The sequence below is a fragment of the Rutidosis leptorrhynchoides genome, chromosome 3, assembly GCF_046630445.1.
Source record: "Rutidosis leptorrhynchoides isolate AG116_Rl617_1_P2 chromosome 3, CSIRO_AGI_Rlap_v1, whole genome shotgun sequence".
Classification (NCBI taxonomy): Eukaryota; Viridiplantae; Streptophyta; class Magnoliopsida; order Asterales; family Asteraceae; genus Rutidosis; species Rutidosis leptorrhynchoides.
The window spans coordinates 125,951,848-125,967,398 of NC_092335.1; the positions used below are offsets into that span (position 1 = coordinate 125,951,848).

The following is a 15,551-nucleotide window of genomic DNA, read 5'->3' on the forward strand; positions in this document are numbered from 1 at the left end:
GACGCGCGATTCAATGTTAAGCCCACACTTTCTCCGGTCGAGCAAGAGAGGCTTGGGCACTTTATTAACCGCGAGCTTCCAATTCGCCCTTATAGTAGCGACATCTTGCGAGTTGCCAACATGTGTCCTTATCCGTCTGCCTTGCCAATTATCAAAGATGGCGACGATAATGGTATGCGGCAGATGGGTGTCAATTTTATACTTGTTTTATTTTTCTAATGATTTGTTCTAATCTCTTGTTTATTTTTGTTGCAGTCATGCGTCTAGACAGGCTTCTTGGATCCCGCAATATCGAGGGCGTCTATACCGAGACACCCTAAACGGAGAATGGGGGCGAGCAACGCTCAAGCGCTGACCCTGTGGTCCAAGGTGACGGTTCTGATGGTGCCGGTGGTTCTGGTGGCGCTGAGCAACATGAGAGTCATGCAGCTGACGACTTTCAACGAGTGGATGCCGGGGGCCCAAGGTGACTGAGGCCCCAACTGAGAGCAGGCACAAGCGTAATTAGCTAAGAAGGCAAAAGGTAGTTTCATTTTGCTTAAGTTATGAACAATTGCACTACTAATTTTGTCACTAATCGGTTATCTTTTTGCTTGCAGAGGCTCGCTTGCAGTTTTATGGTATGAATGACCTTCTGTCATTACCGGAGAAGGTGGCGGCCTCCCAATTCGACTACTTTTAGAGTATCAAACTCCCCAACTACTTCACGCATCTATGGCCTGAAGCAGCGTGGTGCTTCGATGTTCAACTAACTATGTTGAAATTGATGCGTTCTCAATTTTACTTATAGGGGGCAAGGGCTCATTTGGATGGCGCTGGCTCCTCTACGCCGGGCGCCTTGACTACTGAGCAGGCCCACAACCGCATCATGCATCTGAAATCTCAGCTCGAGGAGGCAGAAAAAGCGCGCAAAGAGGCAACCACTACCTCGTCTGCCTTAGCTGCTGAGAAGGCGTCTTTGATTTCTCAGGTTGAGGGGTTAACCGAAAAGGTTAACTCCCTTGAGTCTGAAAAGATCACTCTGGCTAAAGAGCGCGAAGATTTGGTTGGTCGATTGTCTATTTGTGAAGGCGAACGTGATGTGACGGTGCGTCAATTTGAGACCTTAAAGAAGGGTCTTCCTTCGCTTGTTTCTCGAGCTTGCGATTCTAAATATGTGAGCGATCTGTTTGTTGACGCCGTTCTTGCCTATAAGGCGGAGGAGAGGCTTACTTTCTGGAAGAAGATTCAGCCTCACGTTCAATCTTCCGAAGCTTTGGATGCCATTATCGCTAAGGAAGTGGATCCTCTTGCGGTGCAAAAGAGCGAAGAAATCACGTCGTCGTTGGCGAATATCATGGTGCCTTCACTGATAGCTTTGTCCAACGATCCTACTGCCGACGCCCATCGTTTGTTATCCGAAGAGTTGTAATTTATTATTTCCTGCATATATGTAATGACTTTTTGGGAAATGAAATATCTATTTTTATTGCATTTTTCTTATTGTGGATGGTGTTTGCGCTTTATAGCGCGCTTATGCATGTTGTTTCAATATCTTTGGTGATCTGCTCACTTCATAATTACTGTATAGTCAAGTGCACAAGTTCATGTGTTAACTTGTTATTCTGTTTGGCTAAGTTTCTTGTTGATTTTAATCGTAATTATACTCAAGGCATGTCAATATTTAACTTATCAAATATATTGTTGTGCACACAATATATGCTTAAGTTAAGCATCTGTGTGTGTGCATCGGGATTCTTCTAAGTGCGCCAACACTTAGGATTGAGGTCAGGCGTGACCAACGCCATCGTTTATAGTCATGACTTGCAGATCTCAAGTTCTATGAGGGTTGGTTAGGTCAACCCAATGTCGCTTAACCGTCCGGTTATAATAGACTAGCTTGTCGCCAAACAAGCTTCTGCCACACGGGAGTCAGAGAAAGCAACCCTTCAATGGCAGGAGTGCACTGCCTACATAATTGTGCACACCGTTTTCAAGTTATAGAACTACTTTGCATGCAATGGCACAAAGATTTTTGCAGACAACAACTTGGAGACATGTAAACATAAAATAAATTAAATTTCGCATAAAGCGCTTAGGATCATTGTCATTATTACAAACTTCAGACATGCGCCAGACACAATGCGCATTACGACAAACATCCAAACTTTTCTAACATCAATAGTAACCGTATCCACCACGATCATAGCTGAAACCACATGCTCTCTCCCTTAACTTCTCATCCTTGTACTCCTCGAACTCATAGTCCACGCCGGCAATTTCGTCTCCCTCGTCATTTCCAGCTCCTGAAGAACTGGCCCCATCTTTCTTCGCCTTTGTCGCGGCTTGAATACTTTGGATCTGTAGATACCAGCCAAATAGTGTTACAAATCAACGAATGCGCGAGTATGTGTGCAAGCGCACTCTAATATGCGTCTTATGTTTCGGATTATAAGATTATGCTCATTTTAATGCGGTAAGCGCGCAGAATGGTTACTCGTTTATTGCATTCCATCCGGTTAAGTATGCAAGCACCGATTTCACTATTACGTGGCCGCACGTCATCTGTAGTTTTAATTTTCAAAACGATTAGTTATATATGTTCACGTGTACCTGTTGAAGTCGATAGTCCTCTGCTGTAATTTTGGACTTGAGTGTGGCTTTTCCCAGCGGGGTAGGTAGCGTTATGATGCCCTGATAAAGGTAGGTGCTGATGGCGAAGTGTGATAACACCGGTTGTCCAAGGATAGCGTCGTATTCCAATTCCGCGCGTATCACTTTAAAGTCAACCACCAGCGTGTGCTCCTTTTCCCTGTCATGATCATCCCGCAGGGTCAGTGATGCTCCGAGTATCCCTTTTGACCATGCGAGATCCACACTAATTCCTCTAAACTATTTCTTCACCTCTCTTATGTTGCATTTCATTTTGTAGGATAGGTCATCAAAGTAGTGGAAGAACATAACATTGACGCAACTGCCAGTGTCGATAAGAATGATGTTGATGTATTGACCGCACTCAGGCAAGTAACCTTCCACAACCAGCGGGGCACATTTCCTTTCATAAATAGGCTCGCGTGGAAGGTGCACCTTGAGGGTTTCATATGGCATCAACGGTTCTTTCTCGATTTCCTTCCTCTTCTCCCACGAAAAGACATAGATAACCTTATCCTTCTCACCTCCTTCATTCTCCTTCTTGTTCCCACCTAATTCATCCTTCCTCGACTTCAAGTGTTTTAGTTCTCCACGCTTGAGGCAAATGAGTACCTTATCAACCAATGCTTTGCCACGATTGGTCTCGTGTCCGAAGTCGTCGTGAAAGTCGCAGAATTTTGACTTATTGGGCTGCGCATATTCGGACATGCGCGCAGGTTTCTCAAAAATTTTGGAGATGGACTCCGTTACGTATATCTCCTTTAGACTCTTGGTAAGGCTTCTGATTAAGGCTTGCTTGTTTTCCCTCGTGTCGCTGTCTCTGTTCCGATGATGTTGCTGGTTGTTGTTGTTCCCTTGATGGTTTCGCTGATGCCTTCTATCGTTGTGATGATTGTTGCCGTGGTAGTGGTACGGGCTGGAGTCATGTTGATTTCTTCAGAAACCGCCTGACTGACGTCCACCCCTTGGTGAATCGTAGCAGTCGCGCCGACCATTTCATGAATCGCAGTAACCTTAATACCTGGTAGTATCTTCTTCAGCACGCTTGTGCTCGTGCGCTTCCCTGATCGCTTCTGCTAGTGTCTCTGGAGGGCGCTTCCGAAGCATCTGCCATAACTCTAGGTGGCGTTCCTGGCAGATTCCGTGTATGAAGCTAGATACCTTTAACGATTAAGCACAGTTAGGGATTTTGGCTACTTCTTGGCAGTACCTATCGATGAACTGTCACAGGGACTCCCCTCGTTCATGCTTAATGTCATGGCATTCGACATGCGTCCTTCGAGTTGCGCGCATGTTATGGAAGTTAAGCAGAAAACGTGTGCAAAGATCATCATAACAGCTTATAACGGGCGCTGGAAGGTTGTTGAACCATTGTCGACCCACACCTTCAAGAAGCGGAGGAAAAGCCATGCATTTTGTTTCGTCAGCCCAGCGCTGGTTTCGCGCTATTCCCTCGTACTTCTGCAGGAAGTCATCCAGGTCCGAGAACCCATCGTAATACCCCAAGGTGAGCAGTATCGTGGGCAACAGCGTCGAGACGTGGTTCAGTATGTGCGCTGAAAACTTTTCCCCGGTGGGAGCGGTTTCAAAAGAGGGTTTGACGGGTACTTCTTTCATTCCAGCGTACCGGTTTTTAATCATGAGTTCGGCCTTCCCAGGCTGTTCGAATTCGTGCACCATGTCATCTGGCGCAACATTCATCAAAGCATAGATCAGATTGGCTTAGCTGATAGCGCGTTGTTCGCGCATTCGAGCCGGTGATTCGGTGGAGGCGCCTCTTCCCGCGGGCGAAGTTCCTTGTGCGAAAGTAGTGGCGCTAGATCCAGGGGTTGTTGGGGAGGCATCCCTTCGCGGCGAGGGCGAAGGGCTTGTGGGCCGGCAGGGCTGCTAGTGTGACTTGGGCTACTGCGTGCGGCCTCAGGCGCTGGGTAGGAGGGGGTGAACCCTACGCTTGCGGTCTTCGAGGCCCAGGGTATCAGCCTGATCGCCTCTGGGTCTTGAAAGGTGATGTGGGCGCACCAAGGGGGCGCCCCTTGGTGGCGCACTGTCGGAGGTTCCTACAGATCCTTTGATTGTCGGCTTAGGTCATGTGGGCAAGGTAGCTCGTGCTTGTGCAGGTTTAGGTACTTCTGGCTTGCTAGTCATTTTAACACATGTTATTGTATCAAAAAGAAACAAGCGGGTTATTAGTGGACATACAGAGAAAAGATCAAATCAAAATCTTTTAACTTGTGTGTCTCACGGATGACGCCAAATGATTAAGCATAGATTAATCGGGTCGGGTTCGTTCCATGCTTGACATCAAAGAAGGGGGATTTAAGGGTCAATTGGGTTTAACTCTCCGGTCCAGAGTACTGTGAATAACCCCCTGCGAGATGAGGATCTCGGCGGGGTGGTTAAACATAGACCCACCATCGGCGGGTAGTCCGGTTAACGATGGCTCACGCTGGGTTGTACGGTTTGTGTTCATAGAACGTTACCTGTGTATCAAGAATGTCTAGTGAAATGTTATAAGTCCGGTAGCGCGGGTATACTTGCGCTATGCACTACTGTCAATAATGTATGTGTATGTGAAGTGAATTCAAGATCCTTCAATGTTGTGGACGAAATCCTTTATTTATAGGGCAATCCTTCTTGTCTTTTATCGCCACATAATAAGGTTAAAAGTACCGTGGCCTGCCAATAGTATATCTTTGAGTGAGCTAACCCGACAAAAGTAAAAAGTGTTCTTGTCGAACTTGACCTCTTGTCTGCTAGGTATCCTCTGCCAGCTACAGCATTGCCTGACATGTCCACGTCACCAAAGCGCATGGATGAGATCAGCGCTATGGTTGTTACTTTAGCGCTACCTGCCTAAGTGCGCGCTCTCATGACTCTTGTGGCAATGTTGTCTGATGCGCTACACGGGCTGATCGGGTATGCGTATCATTACTTCATCTAGTGAGAAAATGGAAAATCTTGTTAATGTCGAAGAAAAAATTTGAAAGTGAGGCACCCAAATGGGACTCAAACTTATATTACCAATATTGACACACAAAGAATTTCTGACACTATTATACTTCATGATGTTTTATCGGTTCCTCAATATTGTGTAAGTTTGTTGTCTGCACAATCTTGTATTAGATAATAAAATGTTTGTAAGTTTTGATAATCACAATTGTTATATCCAGGCCTGGTATCCAGGAAGATTATGAAAACCGGTAGTGAAAGTGGTGGATTGTATTAGTTTGATAAGAATGGTAAGAGGATTACTTCATTTATTTCTCATTTATCTGCGACCTCTAGGTTGTTGTGGAATAACAGGCTAGGTCATTCTTTTGACCATGTGTTGAATGGGTTAAAAACCAAATTAAATCAAGATAACATTAGCAGTGATGAACCTTGTGAGATTTGTCATAATCCAAACAAACTACAGACCGTATAGCTAGTAGAAAATCTACGACATAAAAGAAAAGCTACTATTAACATACCAATAATCTAATAAAAACCCAAATCAACATCACTCATAACCACATAAAGTCAATTTACTAATAGAAAGCGTATAGCTAGTAGAAACTCAACCACAACCATTACAACAACATTGTAATAAAACTGACCGAGACTTTAACAAAATAAATACAATCAAACCATTAAACCAAGCGATGGATCATTGAACACGAATAAAAAATAGCCTAGAGATAACACGAAAGAAAAATCACATCCATAAAATATAACTATTCCTTATTTAGGTAATTATGTAACACCGTATTTTTTTTTTAAATCACAACGAAAGATTAATTTAAACACATTATATATATTAAATACACCGAATATATAATTACAGAAACATTGGTGTTGCTTTATTACAAACCATAAGTTTCTCGTTATTTATATAAAATACATCATAGTATGTAAAATGTCAAATATCATGATCATCCCCTGCAGCACTCATACAAGCATGCTATAGTATATTGCAGGGCAAAACATTATAGGGAAATTAGCGTACCGCCAAGTGAATGGAAATATCTAATAGGATATCATAATAAGCTAAAGCGCGACTGGTTAACTCGAGTCACTAGGCGCTGGGTCACTAATCCCTAAACACAAATAACGATCATGCATCACCATCTGGTATGGGTACACACATTTAACAACCTTCCATCACGACAACACCAATGATGGAAGAGTTGTTCATCATCAAGACAACACCATGACGGAACATTCCACGTCAAGACAACACCATAACGGAAACCACTAGGTGCGCACATTGCCAGAGAGTTACTTACACTAAACGTCGGCTATAAGGAACGATCTAAGCATAACATATCACTGATCACTAAGCATATAGTGCTAATCACTAATCATTATACTTATTATTTACAATCATATCCGAAAAGATAGTCTCACTCACCTGAAAGCACGAGAACTCAGTTGTCTTATATAACTGAGCTTTCACCTTTCCGTTTATCACTTGAGAACATCATATACAAAGTTAGTATAATGTCATATACACCACTGGACACTCGGGCAGCATAACGGCTTAGAAATAACACAAAATGGAACAACACCTCGACAGATACACATCGTACGGATCCAGCCCAATCTGTACGGATACAGGTCTATCCGTACGAGTATAACACTATCTGTACAGATGAAACATTGTCTGTATCTGTACGGTTACACTTGTATCCATACGTATGCACCCCATCCGTACGGTTGCAATCCGCATCCGTACGGGTACAGTTCAGCTGCAGCACCAGCAGTTTTACGAGGGTTTCACTCCAATTCTCGGGTTTTGACACCAAAATTCACTTGGAAATCATACATAAGATATAGGTAAATGTTTTCTAACATCAATTTGATACAAACAACACTTGAAATCAAGATTTGATCCCAAACCCACCTAAAACCCACTTTTCACCCAAAACAAAATTTTAAATCACTATTTCATATCAAAATAGAGCTGTATATACCTTGAAGAGGTTATAGAAATCACAAGATACCAGTTACAAGTTTGATTTTTATCAAGGTAACAATAATTAGAGATTAGGGTTTATGATAGGAAGCGTAATTGTGTCTGAGAGTGAAAAGGGAGAGAAGGAAGCTAAAGGCAGAAACATATACACTTAGGGTTTCTTAAGAGTAAGAAACCCCTACTCCGTATAACTCACGGGTATTTACCAGTTATCTGGAACATAATGTACCTCATTAGGTAGCCTTAATAAAGTCCATTTCACATAAGGAGATATGTTCTATGACACTGGTCACAAAACACACTTTTATCCATACACAAGTAATTATTAACACATAATTATTAAAACACTAATTATTAACACGAAGAGGTAAAATAGTCATTTATCACTAGGCCCGTTTCGAGGTTGTTACAAATTATCCCAACTAATATATGCTTAGCTTTTGGTTGTGTCGTTAGGTACTTAATTATGATGTGGCTATCACTTTCTAATTATCCGGTGATTATAATTGTAATTCTAAATTATCATTGTGATTGTAATTGAAATTGTATTTGCAATTGTAATTGTAATTTTAATTGTAATTGTAATTGTAATTGTAATTGTAATTGTATATGGTTTCGTTATAACTCATGGTCATAGTTAACCCCACTATTATTAACTTTTTGTTTTTTCTATTTTGCTTACAATACTTATTAGGGTTAAAACTATTAACATGTCATATACTTTCAATTTTTTTCCAATGTAAGCTATATATCCTAAAAAATAACATTGTACGTCATAAACTTTACAAATGTGTATTAACGTAAACAATGTTTACCTGCTAACCGGCGAAACTAATTATGTATCATTTTTTAACTGAGAAATTTACGTGAACGGTCCCTGTAGTTTGCTCATCGTGTGTGTGCAGTCCCTGATGCTAACGTACGTTAAAAAGTCCGTCAACACTTGATGGAATTTTCTTAACGGTACGTTAAGGTGAGGGACCAACTGTGTAATTTATGATACTTTAGTGACCAACCGAGTCGGAAAAAATATAAGTGGTAAATGTGAAATATGAGACAAACGTTAGGGACCAAACGTAAAATTTTTCGTTAATAAATACTTTATCTATCAGGTCAAAACTTTATATATGTGTGATAACTGAATCACAATTCAAGCGAATCCAAATAACCAAAGTCTTCCTTTAACAGAAATCAAATACACAAAAATTGTCCACAAATTACAATAAGAACAATCTCTTAATAACTAATATTGATTCAAATTAACTTGAATCAATTAAGAAAAGAAAAAACAATATGAAAACTAAAATAATCGATTGGAACAATATACAGAGAAAATATGAAGATGATGATAATGAAAAAGTGAAAAATGGAACCCTAATCTGGTGTTACTTTTGATATATCCAAGAATAAGCCGAAAAGAACTTCAGTCCTTCAAGTTAGTATAGTCCATCTTTAGTCCCTGAACTTTAGAATATCCTCAACCAGCACTATCTTTCAACAATTTTATTCTACAAGTCATCAAACTAATAACATAACTAAGTTAGAAAATATAACAAGGAAAGATTGACATTATTAAAACATATAACACTACATGAAAATGGTCGTTTATGATGATCTTCAAGTGACGACTTATTATTTGATCACTAATAATACTAATTAGTTGCCATTAAAAAATTGTCACCAAATTTTAGCCACGATACAATATTAGTGACCAAACAAATAGTTACTATAGTGACCAGTTTTAGAATTTTGGTCTCTAATTATATTTTGTAACGGATCTATAGTGACGAGAAGTGACAAACCTATTTAATTACTAACTCGATTTAGTGACTAATTTATTGTTATTAGTTACCAATAACCCTCGTAATATAGCTCATTTTTCTTCTAATGTAATATAGGTAGATAATGACACAAATAATAATTTCATAGCCTTTACTTTTTTTGTTTAAAAAATATATAGCTTATATCGAAACAAAAATAAAGGTATATGACATATTTATACTATTCATTATCTTCAGGTGGGTCGATAACTCTGTCTCTTTCCATTGGTGTTGGTCCCGTGAAATCTCCGGTAGATTGTTAGGGGACCTCACCAATCTTACTAATGATTTGTCGAGTTTTATTGTGAGTAACAGGGAGGCAGACGGCTGGTCTTGGAATTTTGATGCTCGTGGTGTGCTCACAGTTCGCAAACTATCTACTCTAATTGATCTTAGTGGTCCCCCTGATAGTGCCCACTCGCTTGCAACGGTTGTCAATAAATGAGCCCCTCTTAAAGTAGGTATCTTCATTTGGCGAGCCCGCAGGAAAAGATTGCCGCTTAGAGTAGAACTTGATAAACGTGGATTAGTCTTTGGATCGATCCGTTGTCCTATTTGTGATGATGGGCTCGAATGTGTTGATCAGGCCCTCATTTTATGCAAATCAGCGTCTGTCGTTTGGACACGTATATGGAAGTGGTGGAACTTTACCATTTCTTCTAACTTTAGTTTGTCTGACGCTTTCCTAGATAACGGTCACAATTTCTCTTCAGACATTAGCAAAAAATTATGGCAAACTGTTGAATGGATAACTGGTTACTACATTTGGAAAAATAGAAACACAATTATCTTTGGCAAAAATAAACAAACCAACGCGGTGCTCGTAAATGAAATACAATTAAAAAGTTTCGAGTGAATATCTAATCGTGCAAAAAAGATCTCCCAAGATTGGCATCGTTGGTTAAATAACCCTTTCATTCGATATAACCTTATCTAGTAGAAGGGGCATCGGCTAAGTGTGGTGATCTCGAGCATTGTCGATGAGTTCTCTAAAACTTCGTGTATTTCATTTGTTCTTATACAATGTACAACTTGCTAGTATCGGGCCTGCTGCTTCCTGACCTCGTATTCAGCTTCAAGGTGGTGGCTAAATGGGCGGGTCTTGAGCTGCTTTGTTGCTGAGGTTCAACACCGTGGCTCATGCTCATTCGGCTTGCGATCAAGTTGTCTGCTTCCTTGTTGCTGGGATTGAGTTTGGAGTTGCTAATGTGCCTGCTTGTGTTTATTGTAATATGTATTTGTTTTCTATTAATAAAATTTCTTCCTGCTTTAAAATAAAATCATTAATTGTTGGAAAGTTATCCCACATCGGCCATGAGACAAAACAAATGTGTATTTATAAGTTTAAGGGGAAGTCCCTCTATCACCAATTGGTTTTGAAAAAGGATGAACTCTTAGACTTATATGTTATACATATTGTTGGTTATACGATTTATTAATTATGTCATTAATCATTATATAAAACTTACAAGCTTAATAATTTCTCATTTAGCAAATACTTTCAAATTTTCGTGTCCACTTTACTTTATAAAAATTGGCGACTTACATAAAATAACATTATAAATTATTAATATTGCTAAGGTACACTAAGAGGGTGTTCGGAATAACGATTTGATTGTGATTTTTTAATTATTACATTTTCAAAACATAAAAAATCAATTTATAGTGTTTGGTAGACATTCATCAAAAATTGATTATTTGAGTTATTTAACCATCAAAACTAGGGGTGTGTACCATTTGTTTTCAAACTGAATAAATCGAATATCGAATCGAATCTAAACTAAAAAAACAAATCGAATTTTTAAACAGTTTTCGGATCGATCAAAACCAAAACAAAACGGGATTTTGGAGAAGTGACTCCCCATACTGCAAGAAAACGCAGTTTTGATTCATTCCATCTATACCTTATATACCCTTTATCTTCTTTTCAATAAATGCCTATTGTCATTCTTTTCTCATTATACGTTTGTTATTTTTGTTGTATTTTATTTTATCGGCTGATATCTCCCTAGCACAGATAAAATCATCGTCACCTCCCTTTTCTAACAATGCTATTTATCAACACAACCAGATTCATTTTTTATTTCTTTTTTACTGGTGTTCTTTTAATTAAAAATTATGTACGTATATTTACCCTATTTTGTTTATCTGTAACTTTGAAAGTCATTACACTTCATCATTTTACCATACAATCTATTATCATTCAACTTAAATAAATATCTTATCATTCAAGTTAGACAAATTGTCAAAAAAAAAAAAAAAAGGTATTATAGAAGGGCCTTTTTCACATTTTTTTTAAAAAGCAAACTTATATTAATCACGAAATATTACATTACACCGTACACGAATGACCACACGAAAGCACGAAAACTAGCCTATGATACAAAGATGTGTGTTGCAAAGGGTGCAACACTAATGTTACATAACTAGGCTGAAACACGAACTATGATGTGAGGTATACTCTTGGATCGTTCAACCAAGTTAACCAATCGAACTTCTTTTTTTTTCGACATATGCCCGATCCACTCGAAGGCCTTGATCTGTATTTCATTTAATACGACCGGGATACTCCATGATTTTCCACGGAATACCTTATCGTTCCGGATCTTCCAAATATAATACACACAAATCCATTCAATTGTTTGCCAAATCTTCCTACCAAAGTTTGAAACCGTTGCGTTTGATGCATTACCTCGGAGGATCTCATTGAAGCTAAAGTTAGAGAAGTTTCCTAACCCCCACCAATTACAAACACGAGACCAAATATCCATAGCATTCGAACAAAATAAAAAAACATGATCCATTGACTCGATATCGTCATCACAAATTGGGCACCTAACACTATGAAGATCAATCCCTTTTTTATCGAGTTCCATCCGAACGGTCAACCGTTTCAATAGCAACCGCCACACGAATATTTCTATTTTCTTGGGAACCAAAGAATTTCGTAATGTTTCAGAAAAAATATAATTCGATGAGAGTGTTGCATGATCGATGATACCTGATAACTCTTTAACCGAGAACATATTCGAATCTGAGAGAACCCACGACCAAGAATCCGAGCGTGATTGATCCAGCTTGACCTGTGCCAGAAAAGCCGATAGGCCCATTAATTCCCCATGCTCTTCCAGTTGTAGTCCGTTGCCAACACCAATTGAACCTCTGAACCTGCCCATCGATTATGATTCTGTCACAGACTGCTGCATCTTGATCCATCTCAAGCCGAAAAATCCTCGGAAATTGATCACAAAGTCGCACCCCACTAATACAAACGTCCTTCCAGAAGGCGGTAGAGACACCATCCCCGATATTCTTGGAGAAGGAACCTTTAAAGTCAATGTTGAAGTCTTCAATTGAGTTACCTGCAATAATAATGTTGCAATAATAATGTTCCGCCACATGCCTAAATATGAGGAGTGAGGTAAAGCACTCGCCAAACTCAGACCGCCGCAAGAACCATAAATACTACGAATGACCTTGACCCAAAGGGCGTTGGTTTCGGTTTTAAACCTCCACTACCATTTGCCCAAAAGGGCAAGGTTTTTGCTTTGTAAAGACCCAATGTTTAACCCCTCATCCCCATATGATTTAAGAACATTTTCCCATTTAACCCATGCGATCTTGGAGCCTGACTCACACCCGCCCCAAAAAAATGAGCGTCTCACATTCTCTAAAAATTTTAGTACACTCGAGGGGGCACGATAGAGCGAGAAAAGTACAATGGGAGACTCAAAAGGACCGATTTAATTAGAATCAATCTTCCTCCAAAAGACACCGAACGTATTCTCCAATTTGATAATCTATTTTTAAATTTATTAATAACCGGGAACCAATCATTAACCTTCTTCAATTTTGACCCAATAGGCAAACCGAGATATGTAAACGGTAGTGACCCTACTTGGCAACCCATTCGATTTGCCAAAGCAATAACCTCATCTGGATTTACCCTAACGCCATATAAATAACTTTTTTGAAAAATAACCTTTAGGCCCGAAGCTAGTTCAAATCATTTAAGTAGGTTTTGAAGACTTAACGCATTGGATCGAGACCATTCCCCAATAAATATTGTGTCATCCGCATATTGTAAGTGAGAGACAGGAACTTTATCATGACCAACTTCAATCCCTTTGAACAAACCTCTTTCAATAGCCGCTTTTGTAAGAATGTTCAAACCTTCGGCCTCTGATTTCCCAAACACTGTAAAAACTGATTATCCGATTATTACATTATCAAACTACATCATCAAATCCAAACACCATTCACCAAAACCACGTTTTGATACAACTAATTATCTGGTTATACGTTTTCAAAACGAGTAATCAATTTTCAAAACGTAAATCCAAACACCCCCTAAAAAAGGAACGGAAGGAGTGTGTTTCTTTTTTATTTTGAACCGATATTGACATCAAATGCTCTCATTTATCACCCACACGCGTTAGGAGGAAACCCAATTCGCGAAGATGTTGGTAGTACCATCGAAGGTTGGGAAAACTCCCCAAACACCTTCCCAATCACATCGATGTTATCAAAGATTGGAAACTACATGCTTGAAGTGAGAATCGAATATGAGTTGTCAGTAACTCAAGTTAAATCCCACCCCAATACTACTCAAGCCAAACTTTGGTGGTGGAAGGAGTATGGTTCTAACTTGTAAAATGATGCATATTAAAAGAATTCTTGTAAATTTCAAGATATTTTTGTAACATATACATACGAGTACGCGTTTATAAAGGGTACATAAGTAAGTATGTTGTGATTATAACAAATGATCTTTTAATTAAAGTAAAGACATCTATAGTTTCTATTAAAATTTTATAATGATGATTTTATTATTAAGCTAATTTCTTTGTTAAGAAAAAATCAAAAATAAAAAGAAAAAAATATAAGTCATCTTGATGATGTCATTAACATTAATTAAATATTTTATTTATTCTCATAACCATATGTACAAAATTTAAAACAAATTGTACAATCTTTTACAAAACACACCATGAACAAATGTACAAAATTTATATAATAATTGTATTTTAGGTTTTTTTAAAAAAAATAAAGAGACATTTGTTATTACTAATAATAATTATTAAAAATATAAATACTCAATTTTAGAGTAAACTTTATTACTACCTTTGTCCCATCTTAAGTATCCAACTTTCTATTTTGGACCGTCCCATTTCAAGTATCCACTTGATGTTTCAACCAATTAGAAGAGGTTATTCTGGAGAAAAATGATTTCTGATTGGTGGAGAATGAAGTTGGTGGAATTTCTTAAAACTTTGTGTAAAAAGTAATTGGACACTTGTAGTGGTACGGATGGAGTATTATTATATTATTATTATTCAAATATATGTTTTCTTTACAGGATTAATTACGTTACATATATATGCGAAATACATGTCTCAATAAAATGTTGTAATGTAGCTTTTATGATAAGAAAAATAATATATGTGATCAAAATTATAAGAAAGTGGTGGGAGAATAAATGTAGTTCATATATTCTGACTAAGTTAAGTATATCAATATGTTTGTAAAAACAACGACAAGTTTCTTAGTCGAAATATGTGGTTCCACGGGTCATTAAACTAAATGACTTTAGCATTTACGTTCACTTAATACCTAAAACATATCATTAAACTGTTTAGTTTAAACAAACCCGTGATTCCATGGGTCATTTCACTAGTTTTAGTTTTATTTGTGAAAGAATGAATAAATTCTAATTATTACTCCTATTTCATCTCGATGAAACAATTAGCTAAATATTTAAAAAAAAAAAAAATTGATAATCAAAAGATAACGTAAGATCACATCCAACATGATTTTATACGGAGTATAATTTTGCTTGAACGCAAATTTCTCTCATTTTCTTCACTCGATTATATTTAAGGTCGTGGTATCCATCCATTAATTTAAAATAATAAGACAGATTTCTTTTAGAACAGAGTTTACTGCTGATATATTGAAACACAAGCTTTCTTTTATACTCTACAAATTTAAATAATCAAAATTTCTTTTAGTATCAAACTGCACTTGCAAGCATATATACGGATATCAAGTCGTGTTTCATTTAGAAACTAGTACAATAACATTCTAACTTCATAAAAATAAATAATATAAAAACAATACCTAATCACGCGACGACGTAGTATGAG

At 38.2% G+C, this 15,551-nt stretch overlaps 1 protein-coding gene across 1 annotated transcript; it reads right to left on the reverse strand.

Moving 5' to 3' along the window:
- Positions 1-11,831: 11,831 nt before the first annotated feature.
- LOC139900361 (uncharacterized) lies at positions 11,832-12,581 on the reverse strand. The gene has a single exon (XM_071883138.1). The coding sequence runs from the start codon at positions 12,579-12,581 to the stop codon at positions 11,832-11,834; it is 750 nt and encodes a 249-aa protein (XP_071739239.1).
- Between the last annotated feature and the right edge of the window lie 2,970 nt (positions 12,582-15,551).